The following is a 23,652-nucleotide window of genomic DNA, read 5'->3' on the forward strand; positions in this document are numbered from 1 at the left end:
ACACCCTATCAACACAATGTGTGTTAAGACACTACTATGAAACTGACTACTGTCTCACTCAAATACTCAAAATAGGGTTTTAAGTGGTACATAAACCTTGCAATAGGCCTCTCCATAAGGGTGAATTTTCCACATAGCAAGTAGGGGGTCTATTTTTATACAAAAATCAAATATTTGCTTATCCTCCTATAAGTTTGTTTTTAGAAATTTTGACAGAGAGGAAATTGATTTTTCCTTTTCTGCTAACTACTTCCTAGTATAGAGTTTGGATTTTTTACTTGTGGGGAAAGAAGGCTGTTGTGAATACTGGAAATAAGTACAGACTTTAGGATGGAATAATTTTTCAAAGGAATAGTTAAGGGTATTGCAACCATTTTTTTTTTTTTTTAAATAATGGCTATCCCTGTTTATGTATCTAGAAAATACAGATATTATGCTGTTTTACAGAATATCAGAAAACTAACAGAACAGGGATGGAAAAAAGGAAAGTTAACCTGTAGATATTAAAAACTCTATAAAATTTTGGAAAAAAAATCTTAAGGGAGAGTGAAAAGAGATACTATAAGTGCCTGATCTAAAATCCACTGAAGTCAATGGAATCATTCTATTGACTTCAATAGACTTTGGCTCAGGCCCCAAATAAAGTCACTAGAAGAAAAGTCTAGAGCCGTGCCATCTAGCCTGGCATGCTAATTAAGGAACATTATAAAGTTTTATTTCAAAATTATCTTGACCAGAATATTTTATAAAGGGACTATGTAATCATCATGTATGTCAGGGATGGGTGCACAGAAGTAATTCATTCTTACAAAATGTAAATGATAATGTCCTAAAATTAAGATAGTTTGATCCTTGATTTTAAAATAAATAGATTTTCCACTTGCCTATAAATAGTAATTTTTTTTTTTAAAACCAGTGCAAAAAAAGAGTCCACAGAGTTAACTAGGGACTTACTGATTGTCTCAAAGTCAGAAATTCTTCCCAGATTAAAAAGAGGAAATACAGCCTTAACACTAGTCATGTAAAGAAGGGTTTACTATTATTTATGTATTACACTTACTTCTGAAATAATCCGATTTTTACATTGATACATATGTAAACGATAAGGATCGCTACGAGGACTGTTGCATAAAAGGAGGAGGTTTCAAAAATAGAACATTTAAATGGACCAGGAAGACAAAGCCAATGGGGGGGTTACAACAATTAAGCAGGGCAGTGTGGCTCAGTATACCTTGACAGGAACAACTTCTTTCAGAAATTAAGGATATTTCCTTCTCATCAGAAATATGTGCAGAGTTGCTGCATATTGAACATGAAGTCTCTTGATTTACGGGGGAAGAGTTGATAAGAAGCAAGGTGAAATTAACTAACTATACATTTATGCCACTTTTGGAATACTTATCAAGAAGCAGCTGGTATCCCCGATAGGTTCCCTGAATCCACACATTTTCTTCTGGCTGCAGTAATAACTAATACTCATTTATAACTGGCTTGATAAAATTAGAAAGTCTGCATCGTCAAACTCAGTACCATACTAGCTCGAGGTCTAAATGCATATAAAACCTACATAAGAATACCAACAGACATTACCTTCTTCTCTGTCCTTCTCAACACTATCTTCATCAGAGGCCAGGCAACCTAAAAATTCTGGAAGATCACTTAAATTTACAGAACTTTTACTGCCAGGCACTTCTGAAGAAAAAAAAACAAAAATTAATTGTACAGGTGCTATATGTCATCATAAGACTTAACAATATGATATCTTCCACTTCTGCTGAAATAATCTTCAAACAACATTCTCCATCCCTCTAGATCCTCCCCAAAACAGGAGCGTACCCCATTTCTGCTCCACCCACAAATCAAAGAGTCCTGAAGTGTTAGGTCACTGGTCCCTCCAGAGACAGCCAATGTGATATTGAAATGACAAGAAGTGTTACTGCAGAGTGAGATGAGGTAGTCTCCTCCACAGAAGAGAAGTACGTTGTCTGCAGTTCTCCTACCCATGAAAAGGAAGGACAAAGCTTACGTCTCAAATATGTTTGCACTGCTAGATTTCCAGGCCAGATCTAAACTCCCTTTAAAACACTCATCTTGCTCCAATAAACAGTACTTACCTACAAAAAAAGCTTAACCGAATGAATGCAGTATAAACTAAACCATGTGTGACTGAATAACAGATCAAAAGTCTGAGACAGATGATAGAGAGGCACATACTAAGCAATGCAAGGACAGAAACCTTAGGTTCGCAGCTCAGTCACAAGCTGTGAATCCAATGGAAAGTCTAGCACAAATGCCAAATACCAGAAAGTTCAGATACCAGTGTTGCAAGACAACTCCACTGTGGAAAGCTAGTTTTAAATTCCAGCATCTTGTCCACCCTGAAAACATTTCTACAGCAATTCTTTAACATCCTAAGTGTGGTGCCATCAAAGTCCTTTCCCACCCCTTCCAGAGATGTGTGGCTGTGGGATAGAGGGAAGAGGAAATGGCAAATACAGATTCCATTTCCAGTAAGATACACTTTTCTCTCAAACATTCTCTATAGATTTTACTACTCCACAAGTAACTAGAAAGGGTTCTCTCAAATGCAGTGATATAGTAACACTGCAGGAGCATGAAAAAATACCAAGTTCTGCTTCCAGAAGCATTTGAGGGGAAAGAGTCTATACTGAACTGCTGACGCAGTGAAGGAACACACCTGGGCAGTCTTATAGATGCATAACACTGCAAGTCCTTTTGAAGTTGAGGAATCTAAACATAAGAGAGCTTCCAAAGATCATCCTCAAAGCTTGAACTTCTCCTTTTTAATCTTTTGCAACCTTCACTTTAGTTCTGTGTTCCAAACATTAAATATTTAAATTGTGGAACACTGGGGTGGGGATGAGGGGCAGCTAAGAAGGCAGTCCATGCAAAGTATTTCTGGAGATGAATAGTTAACAGAAAACAAATAAAAAGTTTTTATCATGTGAAGTTAAGCTGAATCGTAGTGCTGGAGTGGGATTCTGGAACCACTATGGAATGGATGGGGAAAAAAAATGGAGAAAGGGCAAGGGAGAAGTCTTTCGTAACTGGAAACATTTATCCACAAATGAGATCACTGCTTTGGGGTAAGACTATTGAGAGCTGGGAGAAGAGGATGTAGTTTACCCAATGCTTTCTCGCTGTTTATGACATTTTGCTGTCGGGACAGCGAAGGCCTCCCGGGATCCGGTTTGTCCTCCTGGAAGAAAATAAGGATTCTTTGCAACAGACATCTATCATAAAGCAGCCTCTAGTACATGTTCAGTGAGAGGGAATTTTTCCAGACAGATGACTTTAAGTGGTAAATTGATAAAGGACTTCGGAGACAGGCTAACCCAAATATAATTTGCCTGAAGTTACAGGCAATTTGTTAGTTTGTGTTAAGGCCCAAACTATGTTTTCATAATTAAATACTTTTGATTTACACACAGACAACCATGAGTGAAAAACAGGTTCTCATGAAAAGTTAACCCAAAGACTGAAGCCAGCTTTGCCTGCAAGTTACATTTTGTCTTTACCTTCTTGAGAGGTGTGGCAGCAGCTGGAGGGAGTGAAACGTGCACAAAGTCATCTGAAATGCAGGGTGGAGGAGGGGAGGTGGCTGGTGTTCCTAGTGGGGTTCCTTTTCCACCTGCTCAAAAGGCAAAGAAAAGGTTAATCACCATTAAAACTCCATATCCTTCTTATTTGAGTTAATTTCACATTCATAAAGTTCAAGTAATACACACTTCAAATGATTTGCCATTCAAACCTCACAATTTTCAGTTTCATATGGGACATCCAGTTTTCAAACTTTGGTACTTAACTCGGGGTACCCAGTTCTCTGTATCAGTGTTCATAGTAGAACTTAGCTGTGTAAATGAGTACTTGGATGTCTAAATGCTGATTTGGAGAACTCAAATGCAGAATTGGCAGTTCCCATTTAAGACGGCCATTCAAAAAATTGTATGCTCCATTCAAGTGTAGAGTAATATAGCTAAAGACATCAAAACTTACAAACAGCAAACTACATAAGAGAATTTTTAGGGGAAAAGCAGTTTAAAGAAGTTCCAAATACACTTAGATTCACCTTTAAAGAGCCTGTATGCAACCCTAAGTATCTACACAGATATTTTTAACAAAGTATCACTTCTAGACCAAGTTAAAAAACCCATTAAAATACTAACTCTGAAATGCAGTACATACCAGGTGTGCTAAAATATTTGCTATAAGGCTGTGATGAAGTTTGTGAGGACTCTGACGAGACAATTCCTGGAGAGGTTGGTGGAGTGGTCATACCACAAACTGCAGAGGGGCTCCAGATGGTAACCTGACTCACAATATAAGCAAATCAATTAGGCATATGTAATAAAAACCTAAATGAAATACATTCTGGCCAATGCCAAATGTCAAAAACAAAAAGGTATAAATGAGGATTACATTTAATTCTTTACTATATTAGGTACAGAAGTTATACTAGGAAGCTGCAATGCTTGCTCAACTGAAAGAAAATGCACTTTATTTCTAAAATATCCAAATCCAATGAAAAAGCCAATTTAAAAACTGAAGAGTGAACATCTTTGTAATAAGAAGCTGGTATGCCATGGTTAGGTGCATTACCTGCTGTGGCTCAGTTGACAGCCGTGAAGACTGTGGGCTCAGAATCGGAGGTAGCTGCCCTTGCATTTGTAATAGGGTTAGCCTAGGAGTGGAATAAGGGGTAGAAGTGGAAGTCCCTGGAGTTTAAAAAAAAAAAAAAAAGAAAAGAAAAGGAACATTCATGTTAGTTTATCAAATCTTATTTAGGTCTTGATGGTCCTTCTTGCAGATATTTAAGTTTTTATTTAAAAAAAATCAAATCCACTCATCCGTTCTTATACACAATCTGGCTATTGGAGAGCAGATTTATCCCTTTCCATCCATGCAAAATATATAACACCACTAATTTTAAGTGGCTAATGATTTTTTCAGTATTTGAGTGTGCAACCTTAAAGAGGCCTAATTCTCAAAGTGCTGAACACTTGACCAGCTAATCACTACTGTCAATTCTGAGTATATGACAGACAAGGCAACAGGAATTGTCTTAGCTCATCCTTCAAGGAAAAAGGACACAGCTTTGTGACATTGCTAGAGAACAGTAATATCAGGACTTCATACGCATGTACAGAAGGGGGTGGGGGGGAGAGACAAAGACAGAATGTTCTTTTTGCAAAAGTCGCCTTGCAGAACTGGACTCTAAGGAGGGTATAATAGTAAGAACTGATTTTTTTGTAACATAGCTGGTCTGCTTCCAATGGATATTAAAAGTGCCAATCAGCTCTTACCGTAGCTGCTGTGTGTGTCAATGTAAGGACTGGCATTGGGGTCAGTTTGACGGGGCTGCAAGCATATGCTGACTGGCTGTGACACAGAATAATAGCGGTCTTCATATGAGGCTTCTTTTGCGTCCAGGGAAATTTTGGCACATTCTATCACAACATCATGAGTTTCTAGTCTTTTCCACCTGCAGATAGTTTTTGGAGCCAAAAGAATAAGTTAGTCTTAAATAAGCTAATTATGATTCTAAATCAAGGTTCCTGGACATATTAGGAACTGGTTTGTCGGATGGCTCATTTGTGTTCCTGCCAGCTTTGCATGATCCCATCTGAAACACGACTGAGGCACCATACAAGTGCCTTGCAACATTTTAGACAGTTTACAAAGAAATTGCACCTAGATGACTCATAAGAGGTGACTCCAATTTGGAAACGTAACCGCTTTGAAATAGATCTATTTGAACCAAGCAGAGTCTTCTGTGGAGCACTCTGGAAAGGAGGAAAAGCATACAAAGGCTTGAATGGTCCTGAGCTTCAATACATGGAGAGATCAGATCAGCTACCCTCAGATGTTGGGAGTCCAAATTTAGACAAACGAGCAGTGCAGAATCTGAAACTATTTTGCAAATTGCTATCTGGTACACCAACTAAGGAGTTTTACTTGTTTTAAGTTTTGGGCACAAATATTATATTTGTTTCTTTCACTCTGTACACCTCTTCTCTGTATAACTGAGTAACTAAACTCAGCAGTCAAATCAGAAAAGACCAAGACCTCAGAGGATGGAAGTTCATTGCATGTTAAAGTATAGTAAGAAAAAATGGGAAGTTATCCATTTAGAAGCTGCTTTGCTTTTGGCCATAAGATAACATTTGAAGTAAGATAGTTTATGCAAGATACTAACCCAAAGGGCTTTAACTGACAATTCTGTGCCAATCTAACTCTTCAGAGGTGTTGCCCTGCCCCCACCCCAAAATGCAGCTGGGAGAAGCCTGCAAAATTGATCATTGTGATAGTCAATGGGTTCCCATTTAGTAGTGTTTTCCTAGTGACTCAAAGCAGGGGAAGAGCACTATTGTGCAGGAACAAGAATCAATTTCTCCTCTTCAGTTGCTGGGCCTGTGGAGACAAGAGAAAAGCAGCAAGTGGTGCTGCTGCAGGCAAATGGGCCTATTTCTAAAAGTTAGTACAGCTGAGGCCACATAAAGACACACCTGTTAAAAGAATTGATCTGTTAACCGAATCGAATTTTCTAGGCACCAGATCAGATACACTGAAGCCATTTTAAATACTTAAATTCTATTAAGCACTTCTAATGAGCCAAAGGTAAAAAAACACAATATTAAAACTTGACCCAGTGAAACAGATATGGGTAGCTTATGTCAAATCAAAATGCACATAATGAGCCTGCAGATTCCTCTTTATTTTGTTAAGAAAAATGAGCAAATTAGTTGTCGATAACATTGTTACATCACAGTAGTACTAACTGGTTTCTTCCATAACTAAAATATCTTCCTCAGGTATTGTAATTATCCACCCACCAGACACAAAATGAAGTTCAACCCCCAAACAAACAACTGGTAAATGACCTATTACAACAATTTTTGTGTCCCCACCCCCAACTGAAAGCTAGGATGCAGAAACCTTATGATTTATCTGGGGTACCTTAGAATATTGATTGCAGAGTATCACTGGCATAGGACTTTTCTGTTGGCAGGCACAAATTTCTGTTGTGAGCCTCCTGAAAAAGACCATCTAAAGACTGCTCATTCACAGCCTTTCCTAATAGAGGAGTGAATTTATATACCTTCGTGGGTCCAGTTCATGGTCCTTGGATCCAGTCACTAATTCTGGATGAATTCGTACATGTTCCATCATTGGCTGGAAAAGTGGGGGCAAAACACAGAAATATGTATTTAGTGCTTCTGAAAAAGCTTCGTACCATATTCAACTCCAAAAATGGAGCAACAACAAGTAGTTGAAATAGGCAAGGGCTAAAAGTTTAGAGGACAGTTACACAAGTGTGACAGCTAGATTAATTTTTCAGACTTGCTTGTATTTAGAAAGCTGTTTTTGCTTCCACTAAGGGTTCATTCTGCCAGTAATCTGTCATGATCCCGTTTCACTGCACAGTACTCAATCCAATTATATCAATGCAGTAACTCTGGCAGATAACTACAGTCTTGCAGCTATAAACTACACCTTCTTAGCTGATATGAACATAAGCCATATTTTACCTTGACCACCTCTTCAAAAGTCTCCAAGTTTTCCTTCATACTGTAGTGAGAGCGCAGAAAGGAGACAAAGTTGCAAGGATACATTCCATAAAGGCGGTGAAAGAGTGCATAAACACTGGCATGGAGATGGACGAGATAGATCTCTGCCACATGACCTGGGGGAAATAGTTAGAGCCTTTTTACATGATGGAATTGGAGGAGAGAAAGAAGAGAAATTGTGCTGATGAGATCAAAGAAATTGAGCGTCAGAAGTTAAGAGATAGTGCTTTAAGAATGTCTGTTCTGATTCAAGACAAATGACAGTTTGGAAGTACAATAGCCTAGCAATGCTTAACACCATCATCTGTGTGAAAGGAGAGGCCGCACTTGCACGTCACAAGTGTCAATCAGCTCTGAACTAAAAAGTCAAATCAGGAATGGAGTATTCATTCAGGCTGTCTTTTATCCTGTGTTTGTACAGTACCTAAGGTCCACAGCTAGGAAGCCTACATGCTACAGCAATACACATAATAAATCCTTAAAACAAAGCGCTTTCTATTCAGATTGGCTCCTTTGCAGAAGAGTTATTTTTTCAACCATCATAGCTTGCATGACTGACTGAACACTAAGCAAATCAATAAGGATACCCCTTTCCGCTCAAAGTCAAATAAAAATCCGATAACCACAGGGAAAAAAGTATCACAAGTTTGAATTGTGTAACTACTGGCTTGTCTTTCTGGCCTGTAGATGCAGCTATGATATTAGTCAATATCAAAATGGCCTTCTAAATCACCCCTCTATATACTCAACTATGGCGTTTGTTCACAGGGTCACACAGACAGAAGACATACAATTTCTAGAATAGTGCCCCAAAATGGCGTATGGATTGTCAGAATGGACTAAGACCAATCAATGTTAAAATGAAAAGTCTAATACTAATAGCACTTTAGTGGTTACTGGTTCAGAAGCATTGTCAAATTCCTACATCCATAGTTAACACTCATAACTGAGAGCCTCCAAACTAGCACCTGGTTCAAGCTAGTTGTTTTCTCTCACCTTTCCATCTACTAGACCTAACTATCCATCCACATCCTTAGAGCTCTAAGGGTTGCATTCCTGCCATGTAGTGGCAGAAACAGCACTACTGATCTTAAAGCATCACAGAATCCCTCATTTCAGAGTGTTGTACCAATAAGCACCATGGTGCAAGAGCAACATCCAGACATTAGCTGTCAAAGAAAAGAAACAGCTTTGAGTTTAGTATCTAATTTTCCCCATTTAACTAACCCCAGGAGTCAGAACTGCAGCCCACCACTAGTCTCCCAAGATAAAGTGCTCGCCAGCAGTCAGAGAAATGGTGCTACTGAATCATACTTGCAACAAAGTCAGATCTCTCACCTGGATTCTTCAAGCACCAGGATGAGAGACGGCCAAATATACCAAAGAAATCATGAAGGTACATTTTGCCTGACTGTGGAATCATTGGCAGCATGGTTATTAACACTAGGACACCAGTGGTGAGTACTACAACATCTGTGTCAGTCTGCAATGAAGAAAAGTCGTATTAGTCAGAATTCAAATGGAAAAGCTTCATTTTTTCCTGACGCAGCACTGGTACACAATGGACATCACATAGTTAGGCATCCTTAAAGTAAGGACCCTTATCAGGTTGTAATCTAAACCAACCAAACCTTGACTCACTCTCACACCTGCCCTTTAATCTTGCAGATCCCCAAGAGAAAGTCAGGGATTCAGCTACCATTCTGTCTTCCAACCACTGACCTGCTGCCTAAGAATTCGTTAACTTCCTTCAAAGGCAGTCTTTATACCAGTTCCTTATCTGAATGGAGAGAACCACTACTGGTATACCTACCTCTTCCTGTCTAGAGCTAAACATGCTCTGCCTCCAGAGCCCAAGAGATTTGAAATTTGATCTGGGTACCCCACATGCCTGGCAGAGGACTAAAACTAGGCCCCAGCTGTCCTCATGTTAACATCTCTTACATGCATACAAGCCTCTTTCTGTACAGCCACACAAGTTAAATAGTATACCTGTTATAGTAACAAGGCCAAAAACATGATAAATATGAAACCATTTGGACCAGAGCATAATAATCTGTATCTTGAGTTTAGAGCTTTAGTATTAAAACTTGAGGTTAGCTACAACCAGTTTGTCAGATTGCTGAAATACAGACCAAAAAACTGAGCACTGCTGAAACAAAACACTTGTTAGCTGAAGGCACTGTTGCATGATAAATCTAAGGTAGCTGAAGAGGTCCCAAACTGTAAATTCTGTCTGCCCGATGCCTCCAATTTAAAAGAAAAAAATAAACAAAACTTTATGAATAGTGACTCTACTAATGCTAATCTACTATAACTAATTATGCAAATTTCGGTACCTTGTATTCATGTATCTTTGCAAACTTCAATCTATTCTCATAACTCGCATGTGAGATACACACAGAGTATATAAATTACTACTCATTTATCAGATGGGGAAATAAAAGTACAGGACGGTCAAGTGTCTGGCACGTTCTCTCAGCAAGTTAGGGGCACAGGAAGGAAAAGAAACCAGGAGTCTTGACTTGCAGTCTTCCTGCTAATCACAAAACATTGTTTTCTCCCTATATTAACTTAGTATCTTAACTTTTTACATGTTTTCATAAAGCAAAGGATACAAAGTTGTACAATTTAGGAAAATTCAGTGTTTATAAAACAAGAAGCATTCAGACCTAGGATTATCAGTGATCCACAGAACATCTACCACATGGGAAGTGTCAGTGTAAGCTTCCTCCACCAGTGTGCTTCAATGGAAATAGAGAATGTACTCACTATTTTTCAAAATTTTCCTTTCCCCTAACCAATTCATGCAAATGGCACCCAGATATTACAGCAAGGGCCCCTTATAATACATATAATAAATACTCAGTGTTGACATAGTTCTTACCTTAAGACACTTAAGTAAGGAAAGCAGGAGAGGTGCTTGAGAAAGTTTATGTTTCCAAGATGGCTGTCGTCTTATCACATGACCCAGCAGTGAGAGAGTATGTAAACGGGTAGCAGCTTTGCCCATATATTCATTAATTTTGTCCAGTAGGTGCTGAAACCAAATTTGGGGGAGGAGGCGGAGGAGTAGAAAATGAAATGAAATGTTACAAAATATTTACAGGAACCTGATGAACAACAGGAAAGGACACCAATCTGTATGTTTGACAAGTTGCTCTTCTCAGTTACAGGAATTACATGCGTTTTACAAGTGTGTCTAGGGAGCCAGACTGAATACAATTCTGTGAGTACAACACAGGGATACAGATTAAGTCTCTCTGTGGTGATACTGACAACAAAATGTTGTTCAAAACAGAATTTGTCATTGTGCTTGGAAACTCATTCTGCTCCAAAGTATTCAGCCATAGCAGAAAAAAAACAGCTGTTAGTTTTGCCAAGTGTTCATTTAAAAATTCCCACATGCCTGCAGAATCCCTGTATATTCTTGTGCAGTTGCACTTTCCCCTCCCTTCAATGGGAAACAAATCTAGTAACAGTAATAAGCAGCTGCTGCCACAAGCTGTAAAGCAATTCATTACAGTAAAAGATATTAAGTATCTGTATGAAAGATCTTTTATGAGCTTTGTAATTTCATCTCGTGATCAACATGTAAAGTTGATGGCAGCCATGGACCCAGTTTAAGTAATCCATGAAACAAAATGAAGTTTTGTGTTTAGGTTTAGTTTTTTAAAAACAAAACAAAACAAAAAACAAAACTCAACCCATTCTTACAACACAGATAAAATGTATCAATTGATTCTACATCAAGGGAAAAGAAGAATTTTAACTGGCCTTCTATTTAGAAGCTTCTCTAATACTAGAGTAACATCTGCCATGCTCCATCTTCTCCAAAAACTAAGTTATTTTACCTTGTCATGAGGCTCTTGCAATGTGGACAGGATCTGCAATGCCTGCTGAGAATTGTTTTCCAAGTAGTAATCTACTAGCATATTCACAAGCATCGGTCCACGGTCTACAGTTTGTTGTCAGCAACAAAAAGGAATAGGACAGGTTATAAACTAAAATGAACAAAAATTTTCTATTGTAAAAGATTGTTGTTCAATTCTGCAATTTTATTCTTACAAGTGCCTCTAAAAAGTTACCCAGGTTTTTAAAAATGAGACCTCCCAATTATATTCTCCCACCCCCAAGTGTCTCTCTGATTGTCTAGCTTGGTGAGAGAGAGGAAACAGACCTTCCTGAAAACTGACACCAGGATTTCCTGAAGTGTCCCAAACTAAATGATTAGATGTGTGACACTGACTAAACCTTTGTAGAGAGTCTACAGCTAGTGTTCCATGCTGCTGGGTGAAATCTGGCAATCAGCTGGATTCCCTCCTCCGTTCCCCACATGAAGCAAGTTTAGGGGCAAGGGGAGTAATGATGCTGTTCCACACTGAAATGGGTCCACTAATAGCCATAGGAATGCTCTTAGAGGTAGCAGAAAGCATTTGTATAGCAAAATGAAGAATGGCATTTCACAAGGAGAAGGCATTGTTTGAAGTGACTGACGTGGATGAAACACCTTCACTTGTTGGACGTACTTGGTAGGAAGAGAGCATGATATCTACTTAAAACCGGGGTGTGCATGTTTTCTTTAGTACACCACAAAACCCTAGTAACCTTATAAAAGGGTCAAGAAGACCGTCTCAAGGAACCAGGAGTTACAGTTTATCAGACCTTCCAAGAAGTGCCTCTTTTAGCAGGAGGAACATAAGGAGCATTAATCCTTGAAGCAATCACTGCCTCTGACAGAGGGTTTCTTCAAAGTAAGTCACATTTGCAGGAGATAATGAGTAGATTTGATAGGGAACTTCAACTTTTTGCTTATTTCTCTACAAAGCTTCCTCCAACCCTCCAGTTTAACATCTAAGAGGCACATACCAGAGTTGAGGTTATCTTTGAAGACAGCTGTTATATCTTCCTGGACAAGCAGAACTGAAGAATCCAACATAGAGAGGAGCTCACCAATATTTGCTTGCTGGGCCATTCTGTTTACTACTATAGGCTTATGCACGTGTTATATGAATGTGCAAGTTAAAACTTCTTCAGGTTCCTCATTGGTGCCCCTACCACACTGGGAAGACAGAGCAGAGTACAGATAACAGAATATATCTTTCTCATCTCAAAGACCTCATCACTGCTATACTGGTAGCTGCAATATTACCCTTTTTGACAGTTAAATACCAAAAACGTTTGTTAGTGCAGAATTAAGGCTGCCCAGTGATAGCTTGTACCCTTCCAGAACATCGAGTTCAGCAGAACTCGAACTTCTGAAAACCAGGAAATACAGAGTTAAGGTAAATGCTCAGAGAACCTTAACTCTGCCCCACTAGAGCTGGCAACAGCCAATGGGAATTATATGCATGCGCTCTAGCTGTAGTCACAGTGTTAGGTATAGCTGTATTGAATGGTGGAGGAATACACTGTTAGCAACAGGAACACACTGTTGGGAAAGCTGTGATTTAGGAGATCTGGGCCTGAGTCCCCTATGTATATTATCAAAGGAAAGAGGTGCATATGTGCCATGAAGCTCCAGTCTACATTATTTCAATGCAGAACTGTGTAGGTTGTATCAGTGGCAAGGCACTGGGGGTCTCTTTGCCATGGGTACTGCCAGTAGTGAAGTGGGATATGAGAGCAGTCTGGATTTAATGATGGGTACAGGAAAGGATAAGTTTAGACGGTATCCTGTGTTCAAGTGTGCAGGAGTTCTAAAACAGTATAAAATGGCTGTTAAATTTTTTTAAAGTGTTCTATTGTGTTGGGAGAAGAGGCTCAGTGTTTGAACACAGGGCAAGGACAAATTGCCTTTTCACTGTAAGATGGACTGAATGGAAGTGTGTGTATCATAGCTGTATTGGTGCATCGCTGAAAGAGGGTAAAGTTAAAGTTGTGTTGGCATTTACCATGACTCTATGTTTCCTGGTTTTCACAAGTCTGAGGTTTGCTGAATTTAATTTTCTCAAAGGGCACAAGTTATCCCCAGGAAACATTAACTTTGCATTGATGACATTTTTTGCTATTTAGTTTCCTAGATTTTAAACAGAAAGAGAAATATTTACTGATAGGCGATAGTGGTCATTTAGACAATTTTAGTTCTCACACAGGTTTGCAGATGATATGCTGCTATAACTATGTAATAAATCAAAAGACCCTTGGCTGGTCTATACTGGGAACTTACATCATCATAGCTACATCCCTCATAGGTGTGAAAAATCCAAACCACTGAGAGACATAGCTATGCCAACCTAACCCCAGGTACAGAATTCTACTGTCAACCTAGCGCTATCTTCTGCTGGCTTAACTACCACCACTTCTATACTGATAGAAGAGCCTTCCCACTGGCATAGGTCAGTGGTTCCCAAACTAAGGGCGCCACTTGTTCAGGGAAAGCCCCTGGCGGGCCAGGCCGGTTTGTTTACCCGCTGCGTCCGCAGGTTTGGCTGATTGTGGTTCCCACTGACCGCGGTTAGCTGGTCCAGGCCAATGGGGGCTGCAGGAAGGGCGGCCACCATGTCCCTCGGCCCGCACCGCTTCCCACAGCCCCCATTGGCCTGGAGCAGCGAACAGCGGCCAGTGGAAACCACGATCGGACAAACCTGCGGACGCGGCAGGTAAACAAACTGGCCTGGCCCGCCAGGGGCTTTCCCTGAACAAGCAGCACCCCTAGTTCTTTTGTTCTGTTTACTATTCCTTTAACCATTTAAAATCTGCCTTTTATACTTGATAAATTTGTTTGGTTTATTATTAAACCCTCTCCACAGTGAGGGAGGGGGCAAATTTATGAGCTTACATTGTATATATTTCTCTACAGCACAAGACGGTATTATTTTGGGTTTATTCCTCAAAAGGGGTGTACCCGTGAGTGCTGGGAGAATCCTCTCACACAGAGCTAGCTGACTTCAATCTGTGTCTGCAGCGGGGTGTGGCCCTGCCTATGTGTGTACTAGAGGAGGCTTAATAGCCCGGCTCAGCAAGACAGGTTAAAGGGGACCTATGCTGGCAGAACAGGTGGACTCAGTGGGATCTCAGCACATCAAACGGCACCTTGAAAGGGGGGCAACCCGTCACACTCAGATTTCTGCCCAGAGTGGGTTTCAAACTTAAGCCATGTCTACACATACAGCACTACAACTGCATCACTGCAGTGCGTCTGATGAAGACTCTTTATGCCGATGGGAGAGAGCTCTCCCATTGGTATAAAAAAACCCACCCCCACAAACAAACTGTCAGCAGGAGAAACTCTCCTGCCAGCATAACACTGTGCCCATTAGCGCTCATGTCAGCATAACTTAGGTCACTCAGAGGGTGGAACAGTCACACCGCTGAGTGATGTAAGTTTTGCCAACATAGGCAGTAGCATAGACATAGCCTTAGTTGTAGGCTCAGAGATATTAATTGGCCCATTCTTTCAGCTGAGAACCTCTCATTGAGACGAGAGTACCTAATGGAAATGAATACAGCCTGAAACAATAACTCTGACAGAGAGCTGCTCCATTCACATCAGTAAGCATTCCTTTTCTACCTTTCCCACTGCTGGAGAGTTCCAGATGTGTGCCAAGCATACCCACTCTCAGTTCCTTACCGCAGCCTCAGCAGCGTGTTCTTGGTGCATGCTCTGAGCATGTCTGTTCTAAGCTCCCCACCCAGAGATGGAGGGCTTCCCCAGATACTGGCTCACAGGGGAGGTATGGAGAGGAGCTAAGACACTCCCACAAAGACAGCCCCCCCCAACCCTGAACCTGGCTCACATGCAGGGGAGCAGAGATAGGATCAGCCCCCACATAGATGGGATGGGGCCCCCAGATCCTGGCATACACACAGGGAGAGGGTCAGAGAGGGGGCTCAGACAACTCCAGAGGGCATGGACCTCTAGATCCTAGCTCACATAAGGGGAAGGGAGTGGGGCTCAGACCCCGCCAAAGAAAAGCAACCCCCCACAAAGAATCTGGCTCACATGGGGAGAGATGGGGAGTCATACCTCACAGATGGGCAGGAGTCCCCCAGATCCCAGCACACATAGGGGATAAGGAGCAGGGGCAGAGCAGGGACCCCGCAGATCTCAGATTGCATGGTAGGGTAGGGATAGGGGCTCAGGGACCTCCAGAACCTGGCTCACATGAAGGGGGGAACAGACTGCCATAGATGTGCAGTCCCACCCCCGAAGCATGTCACAAACAAGGGGCAAGAAGCAGGGGCTCAGACATTCCACAGATAGGCAAGCCTCCTCCAGAACCCGGCTCATATGGGAGGGTCACACCACTGTAGATGGGCTGGGGACCCAAGGACAGCACACACACAGTGTTACTCCTGGAGGAATTCTGCACCACTGTGAATGCACAGAATTTATGTCCCCCATATATTTCTTTGCTTCACTATCAAAGTAATTTTTCTGGAGGGAAGCAAAGGAAAGCCACAAGAGCGGCCATGCAACCCTTCCCAGCAATATGTTTTGGGTGCCCAGGGCAGCCGGCAGAGAGGTAAATCACTGTGGGGCATGAGGTGGGACTAGGAAAGACCCAGCTGGTGGCTCCTATCCTGCACTGGGCTCAGCTGGGTGGGGAGGACGGGACTTCCTCTTTCCCTGCACAGCATCCGGGCCGTGTCAGACCCACCTTCAGATTTCTCCCCCACATGATAAGCTCTGCAAACTCTACTCTCCTTCCCCTCCCCAACTTCCTGCACCCATCTCTCCTCAGCTGCAGGGGGAGGGATCACTGTACAAGGAGCTGCTCCCCCATTTGCCCAACCCTTCCGCACTCAGACTACCCCTTCCCCCCCAAATGAGCACCACTCCCCCTGGACTACCCTGATGAGCCACCCACACCTGGATCCCCACCCTATCAACCCCCTACTGCACCTGGATCCCCACCCCATTGAGTCCCTCTCCCCCAGCATCTGGACCCCTCACTGAGCCCCCCGCACTCAGAGCCCTCTGATGAGCTCTATCCTCCACACACCCAACCCCCCGCCCCACTTAGCCCCAACCACCTTCACCTGGACCCCCCTGCAGAGTACCCTTACTATTGCACCCAGAATCCTGCCCCCCCACAACAAGCCCCTGTGCATCCAGACCTCCCACACACTCAAATGCCCCACTGAGCCACCCACACTCAGATTGCCCCACACAGAACCCTCTGAACCCACAGCTGGATTCCCCCACACTAAACCCTTTCACACTTGGATCCTGCCTTGCTGAGCCTGCCTGTACACACCTGGTATGGAGAGCACGGCCCTGGGGTGTTTCTGGGGCAGGCCCTGTCCTTGCGCTGTATCAGGATTGGGTGTAGCCTCACCGCTGAGTCCAGGTCCCAGGGGGAGGTGCACAGTAATCTTGCATCTCTGTGCAGCCAGTGGCCTATGCTCCCCCATGCCATGCTACAGCCTTCACATTTATTTGACAAATAAAATTTGCAGAATTTTTAGGTGCAGAATGCCCTCAGGAGAAACACAGAGCAGGGGAATGTGGGGCTGACATGTGCCCCTGCCCTCTCCCAGCTCTCCAAGCACTCACTCCCCTGTCCCCACTCCCACTCTCCTATCTTCTCCCCTCCCACTTCACCTACTCTTCCACCCCAATCACCCTCCCCTCCCAGCAAGCATTTGCTTGCACAGTTTTCTTTTTTTTTCTTTTTTAAATAGTTTCAGCACGTTCTGACTATTCTGCTGTATTCAGATTATATTTCTCCAAAATAACCCCCTCCCCTTTGACAGAGGCAGACTGGAGCAGTATACCAACTTTTCTTCCTTCAGATTTCTGCCCTCGCTTGGATTTTACCTCACAGTGCCTTGGGTAGTGCTCAGATTCAATGAACTTAAAACATCCTCAGAGCCACCCAGCCCCTGTAATACGGGGTAGTTTTCCAGATAGATTACACTGAGCATGTGCATAGAGAGATACTTGCATGCCTCTTTGTGTGCCTGATAACTGAGAAGCAAACTCTTTTTGAAAAAAGATTTTAATTTGATGTTCCCCAGTGGGTGCCATGCACTCTACTGGGATAATCTTTGAGATCATGGTGCAATGAGCTGAGCCCTGGTTTGAGCTCTATCAGTGAGCAAAGATAGTTGACAGGTTCTGGCAACTTCAACCAAAACTGCTTTTTCCCTGGGTGCTATATTTCTGGAACCGTTTGGTCAAATGCCCCCAAATTTGGATCACTAAAATAACCCAAGCCTCCAAGAGGCATTCCAACTTTCAAGTCAATCCATGTAACCATGTAGATTTCAGAGCACTTAGAATTGAGCTTTAAACAGAAAAAGTTGGTCTTAATCTTGACTATAGCAGAGCTCTCACTCTGCTGTAATGTTAAATTGAAGAGGCTACTAGGGATATTTTTCCTATGCACATGCATGGGAGAAAGTTTATAACTTTCCCTTCACACTCAATGAAACCAATACATTATATGCAACCTTGAACATTAGACCCTGTTTTGTTGAGAATATGTTGGCTGAGACACCTGGATTACGCCCTTCTCATCAGAGTGCTATGAATCTTTAGTGTAGATCTGGTCAGCCAGTTATGATTACAAGAAAAAGCAGCTGTGAACAAAGTGGCAATAGCTCCCTGAAAGCACCAATCCTCCTCCTCCTCCCACAGTGGCCCCTAATGCAGCCCGGCTTTAGAACAGTTCACACATACCAGGCTACACTCAGGAAGTAGCCTGCATACTCAAGATTCTCTTTCCTCCCATATTTTCAGGTCAGCTGCAATCCAGCCTCATTCCAGAGACTTACTTACAGCCCCTCCTCATTCTTCCAGAGGTTCATAGCCCTTTAGTGAATGAGATCAACTCTGAGTGGACAGGTTGGTGTGGGAAAGGGTACAGAACGGAAAAAGGGAAGGTGGGGGGAGGTAATAAAGTGCAGATGAAGTTAACTGTGCAAGAGTATGACCCAAGAAACATGGTGGTATCTGTCAATCAACTGTAAGGGGACTCCAATAAAAGTAGTATGGAGCTGGATTAGAACCTAGAAAGGGATGATCTGCAGCCTAATTGCATTAGGTTTCCTGCAACTAAACTAGCAATTTGTACGGTTTCTGTGGGGCAAGGAAAAATATTTACCATACTAGCAAAAAATGGTCTACCAAGCCAGCTGCTGACAAGAATTTTGATGACTTTTCTGAAATAGGAGGAATCTTGTTCACAATATAGACATCTAAATAGGGAGTGGCACATTTGTATTAATATACATAGGGCAAAACTGAACTGCATTCAGACCAGGTTTTATGACAGTAATCACAGGTTTCAGAGTAACAGTAGCGTTAGTCTGTATTCGCAAAAAGAAAAGGAGTGCTTGTGGCACCTTAGAGACTAACCAATTTGTAGCTCACGAAAGCTCATGCTCAAATAAATTGGTTAGTCTCTAAGGTGCCACAAGTACTCCCTTTCTTTTTGTGACAGTAATGTTTTACTACATTAACCTTTCAGATTCCTATTTTGAACACATGGATGCATAAGCCATTGCCGAGTGCATAACTAGTAGCCAAAATTCCATAATTTACTAATGTAATTCCATTCTTTATTTTACCCAAAGGAAAAGTAAAACATCAACCTCTCCAGATAACGCCAGCAAACAGACAGTTATTCTACATTCAAATTAAAACATGTTGATCCTTACTAAATGGGACAGAGCGATTTTATTTACCCAAAAGGTATACAAAATGTTAGACTAGCAGAAAACCAGCACAGTGACATTTCTGACTACTTGCTTGGATTTCATGAAACAAGATGTATGAATTACAGGGAGGATAATTTTATCACCTATATAGATAAAATTCTGAAAAATATGGCAAGTCACATTCTTTAGTAGTCTACAGCCTGCCCACTTAATTTTTTAGAGGGAACAAGTACAGTTAACAGCACATCACAAACAGGAAGTGAAATGAGCAAAGACAAACTTGAGTGGATTAGGAGTCAAAGCACAGATTTACACATACCGCCCTGCTCTGAGTCCACAATAAACAATGCTGGGATCCTGGTTTATTGCCCAACTAGCAGAAATCACAATCTCATGAATACACCAAGAATGGCAGACTGTGTTAGAAGTTTCCTAAAGCAAGAGAGTCATCATCTTGTGGATGAAGTAGGTTCTAGCCCACAAAAACTTATGCCCAAATAAATCTGTTAGTCTTTAAGGTGCCACCAGACTCCTTGTTGTTTTTGTGGATACAGACTAACATGGTTACCCCGGATACTTGACATCTTGTGTTTGGAACCCTCAAAGTCAGAGTTCATATTTAGCTGGACAATAGCAAGCTAAGCATTTAGCATAAAGGTGAAGGAAAAAGTGAACAACAGAAAACAAACCAGTCACTTGACAAATAGTTAAATCATGGCTCCTAAGAACATAAGGTGAAACATTTAATTCTAACATGAGTCAAACTGGAGAGAAGTTCACTAAAAGTATCTTGCTCTGTTTTCTTGAAGTCAAGAGCCAAATCAACAGCAGCAAGAAGATCACAGCCTATTATGGGTCAAGTGGAATGGGATGCTGTAGTTTATCTGTTAGACTGTTTAGCTGTAGATTCAGTCAGTGTCAACTTTATCAGGACTTTAATACCCAGGATTAAGAAACTGGGTAGGATACAAAGTTCAGATTCACACCCACAGTTAGCACTTTCACATGTATTGAGATGTTTTTCTAAACAAGGACTGAAGTAGAGAAGATTCAGTCAGAGCAGGAAAGAGAAATTACTTCAATTTAATATAGAGGGCAAGCCTGCGAGTTAGAAAAATGTTGTATTACATTTTGAATCTTTCATACAGAAGCATGCCATGCAAAATACACAAGTCCACACTCTACATCCTACTTGCAACTGCAGTGCTTCGTAACACTTTGGGGGGGGGGGGGGAAGAGGGAGAACCACCTCTGCCTTCTAGCGTAATGTATTCTTAAAGGAAATCTGTAGAAGGTCCCTTTAATCTCACTTGTGAATCAAAAAACATGTTAAATCATCAGCAGTATGTAAACTTTAAAGTTATAAGTTTCTCCTCTTTTTCTACCTGGAAGGACTAAACTTTGATGTTTTCATTTCAGTTATTCAAGCTTCTGGGCAACCTCCTTCCTGGTCCTTCAAGGAAAAATATGGTATAAAGCCATTTAAAACATTTACTAGATCACCAAATCTCAGATAAGTTAGTTCTTGCTGAATAAGCAACTATTACCAATTATCTCTTTCTGTGATAGAAAGACAAGCCTTTATCAAGTAACCACAGAGAGCCTGGTTTTAGTCTTACCACAATAATCTGCATTTTGCAAATACTGAAATCTAGGCTGAATAGTTGAAACCAGTTACCGTGGCTGTAGCCAAGCAAACTGGACACTTGCCATCGTCTGGTTTTGATGTCAGCTTTACATTGCAGTGCTGACAGCTTGACATTCTGAATGCATCACAACTCTCTAATTCCAAGTGAGAACCAGTGTTAACAAGTCTCACTTTAGAAGTTATTCTATAATCGACCTTTACACCCAAATTGGAAAGGCAACTATTGATTTTATAGTATGAACAATCTAGAAAATAAATCCCAGTAGATAAGAGTTAGAACTGTGCTAAACAAGGAACATATCACATATGTATATAAAATAAACAAAACATGGAAATCACCTGGTTAATCTGGAGCAGAGAAATAAGACTCTTTAAGTTGTACTTTTTTCCCCAAGAGTTACTAGTAAAGCGTTAAAATGGATTAGCTTTATTATTTTAGAACAAGGGCTAGTTGCTCAATAAAGACAAGGTTAACTTAGAAATCAGAAAGGGTCAGCCTTTGCAGATGCAAAGATAATTTGCTGAAGCACTCCATGAGCTTTACCTAGGGGAGATAAGAGGGGCAGCTCTAAGTAAATTATGGTTAATCCCCTCCCCCCATAGCGCACTAAGGTCAACAATATCAGGAGGCGGCAAAGGACTTCTGTTTAAGTTCAAGTGATCTAAAACAGAAGGGAGTTCGTGTGGCACCTTAGAGACTAACAAAATCTAAAAAAGTATCTCCATACTACCACTCAAATACGGCTCTCCCCAGAGGTACTGAACTGTATTAGAGAGCACGTCATTTAAAGAGCCTGAAGCTCAGTACACAGATCTTGAGTGAAAGGTTCCTTAAAGAATGTAAAGTATGAAGCAAATGTTTGCTTAGGAACACCACATTTTTAGAAAGCCTAGAAGAAAAAACTTATTTAGTACAATTTCTAATTTGAGAAGAGTGTGCTAGTAGCACACAAAAGGAATAACCAAAAGATTTTAAGAATGCATACCAGCTGGTCAATGGAAAAGTAGAGACAAATGCAATTTAGTGAAGAGGCAGCTTGGTAAATAACTAAGAAGGGCAATGTCTTATTGATCCTAACCTAGATATGCACAGAAAACTCTCATTCACATTGGAGTGTTTGCCCATAAAAAAAAAGGACAGGATGAGGCTTAATTTGACTCTAGAGTCTACTTGAAGTGTGTCTGTTATAACAGGTGTCAACTATTTAAATCTTCTGCACATAGATGGGATAGCAAATGTCTCAAATTGTAAAGAATCCCTTTTCAATCAGGTAGCATCCAGAGTTATCAATTGTGACAAATACAACCTGATAAAAGTTTGGTAAATCGCTCCCAATAAAAGTCTTCTATGTGCAATTTTTATTAGTCTCTAACATTTTATAAAGAAAATTCATTTTCCAATCTCTTTCAAGTAAATAACTTGACTGACAATGAGATCTTCTAATCACCTTTAATTCTGATATTCTTAACTCAGATATGTTCAATGAAAAACAAAGATACAACCATTATCTTGCAGCAAGGGTAAGCAAACTTAATTTTTAAACACTGCTTTAATTAAATACTGTAAGCAAAACTCAATACACAAATCAGAAAATTCTAACTTATAGTTCCCACAGTAACCAGAACCTCCCTGGTCTGCCTGTATTTGTATTAAGTTGTGCTGCTCAGTGTGTGACTTACTACATGCAGTAAAGCCAAGTAACAGCAGCTGTAGTAACCATAACTGAATTTCCTGATAACAGCTGCTATGTGGCTACATTGCATGTATTAAAACACAAATTTAACAGCATACAGTAATACTAAGTACAGGATAGCAGAATTCTGGTCACTGTGGGAACCATTGCCTTGAATTTCCTGATTTGTGCATTTAAAGTTTCACTCATCATATTGCATTAAAACAGATTCTGAAAATGAAGTGCATTTGCTGTTGTAAAAAAGAGAGTGTTTGAAAACTGCAAGTATCTCAAGTGTATATGTCCTGGAACAAGGAGACCAAATCCTTCACTTTGATTCAAATCCTCCAACATTCATTGTGAAAATGCCTATCTTAAACATTTAATCCTGTCTCATTCCCAAATACAAAGGTAATGAGAGTGTGCATGGGTCTACAGGATGAAGTCCGAACTACTGTTGTGGCATCTTTCTTTACTCTTTGCTTCCAGCATTGGGAACAGCTAAGTGTTATGCCCGCTCTTCTGAAAAGAAAAATATTAAATGCCAATTTCAAGACATGAACACAACCCACCAAATGGATACAAGTAATAAAGTAAAGGCTACAACCCCCATTATGGTAGGTGCTGCTATACAGTCATTGTAAAAATTGGTCAGGGACCAGCAAAACCAAACTCTCCAAGCTCCAGGAAGACAGTCACACAGGCTTAAACTTCTATATTTGAAAAGTCCTAGATTCATGGAAACTGAATGATTTCAATACATTACTTCACCATCACACAAACTTTTGGAAAGAGTGTTTGGAAAGGATGGGGGGGTGGGGAGGAGGAGGAAATGGATTGATACTCAGAGCTTCAACAGGAATTCCGAGAACCCCTTAGAGTGGGAAGAGAAGGACTTAAGCCAAAAATTTCTGCAGATTTCAGGCTTTCATTTTTTAAAAGTTAAATTCCTAGCTTTTATGTTTGCAAATAAAACCAGCTGTAGTGCCATCTTCCTAAACCTGCTAGGATGGCTCCGGTGACTACTGCTGTTCGTAGCTTTACCAAGAAACAGTATGAAGATAACAAAACTCCGGACAGTTTCAGTGCCAATATTCAGAATGTTGTGAGCAGTAATGAATCAAGAATTTTC

General features: G+C 41.0%; 1 protein-coding gene across 1 annotated transcript in view; it reads right to left on the reverse strand.

Moving 5' to 3' along the window:
- The window catches only part of TSC1 (TSC complex subunit 1), a 56,088-nt gene that overhangs the window by 22,819 nt on the left and 9,617 nt on the right, over positions 1-23,652 (reverse strand). The window contains exons 3-14 of the mRNA XM_084649950.1: positions 12,459-12,651; positions 11,444-11,547; positions 10,477-10,629; positions 8,928-9,072; positions 7,551-7,705; positions 7,121-7,194; positions 5,325-5,503; positions 4,621-4,736; positions 4,207-4,330; positions 3,540-3,652; positions 3,148-3,220; positions 1,591-1,692 (exon numbers count right to left, since the gene is read on the reverse strand). Of these exons, the coding sequence (XP_084506076.1) occupies positions 1,591-1,692; positions 3,148-3,220; positions 3,540-3,652; positions 4,207-4,330; positions 4,621-4,736; positions 5,325-5,503; positions 7,121-7,194; positions 7,551-7,705; positions 8,928-9,072; positions 10,477-10,629; positions 11,444-11,547; positions 12,459-12,564 (1,444 nt within the window). The 5' untranslated portion in view covers positions 12,565-12,651. The remainder of the gene's footprint in view (positions 1-1,590; positions 1,693-3,147; positions 3,221-3,539; positions 3,653-4,206; positions 4,331-4,620; positions 4,737-5,324; positions 5,504-7,120; positions 7,195-7,550; positions 7,706-8,927; positions 9,073-10,476; positions 10,630-11,443; positions 11,548-12,458; positions 12,652-23,652) is intronic.

The sequence above is a fragment of the Lepidochelys olivacea genome, assembly GCF_965140295.1.
Source record: "Lepidochelys olivacea isolate rLepOli2 genome assembly, chromosome: 16".
Lineage (NCBI taxonomy): Eukaryota > Metazoa > Chordata > Testudines > Cheloniidae > Lepidochelys > Lepidochelys olivacea.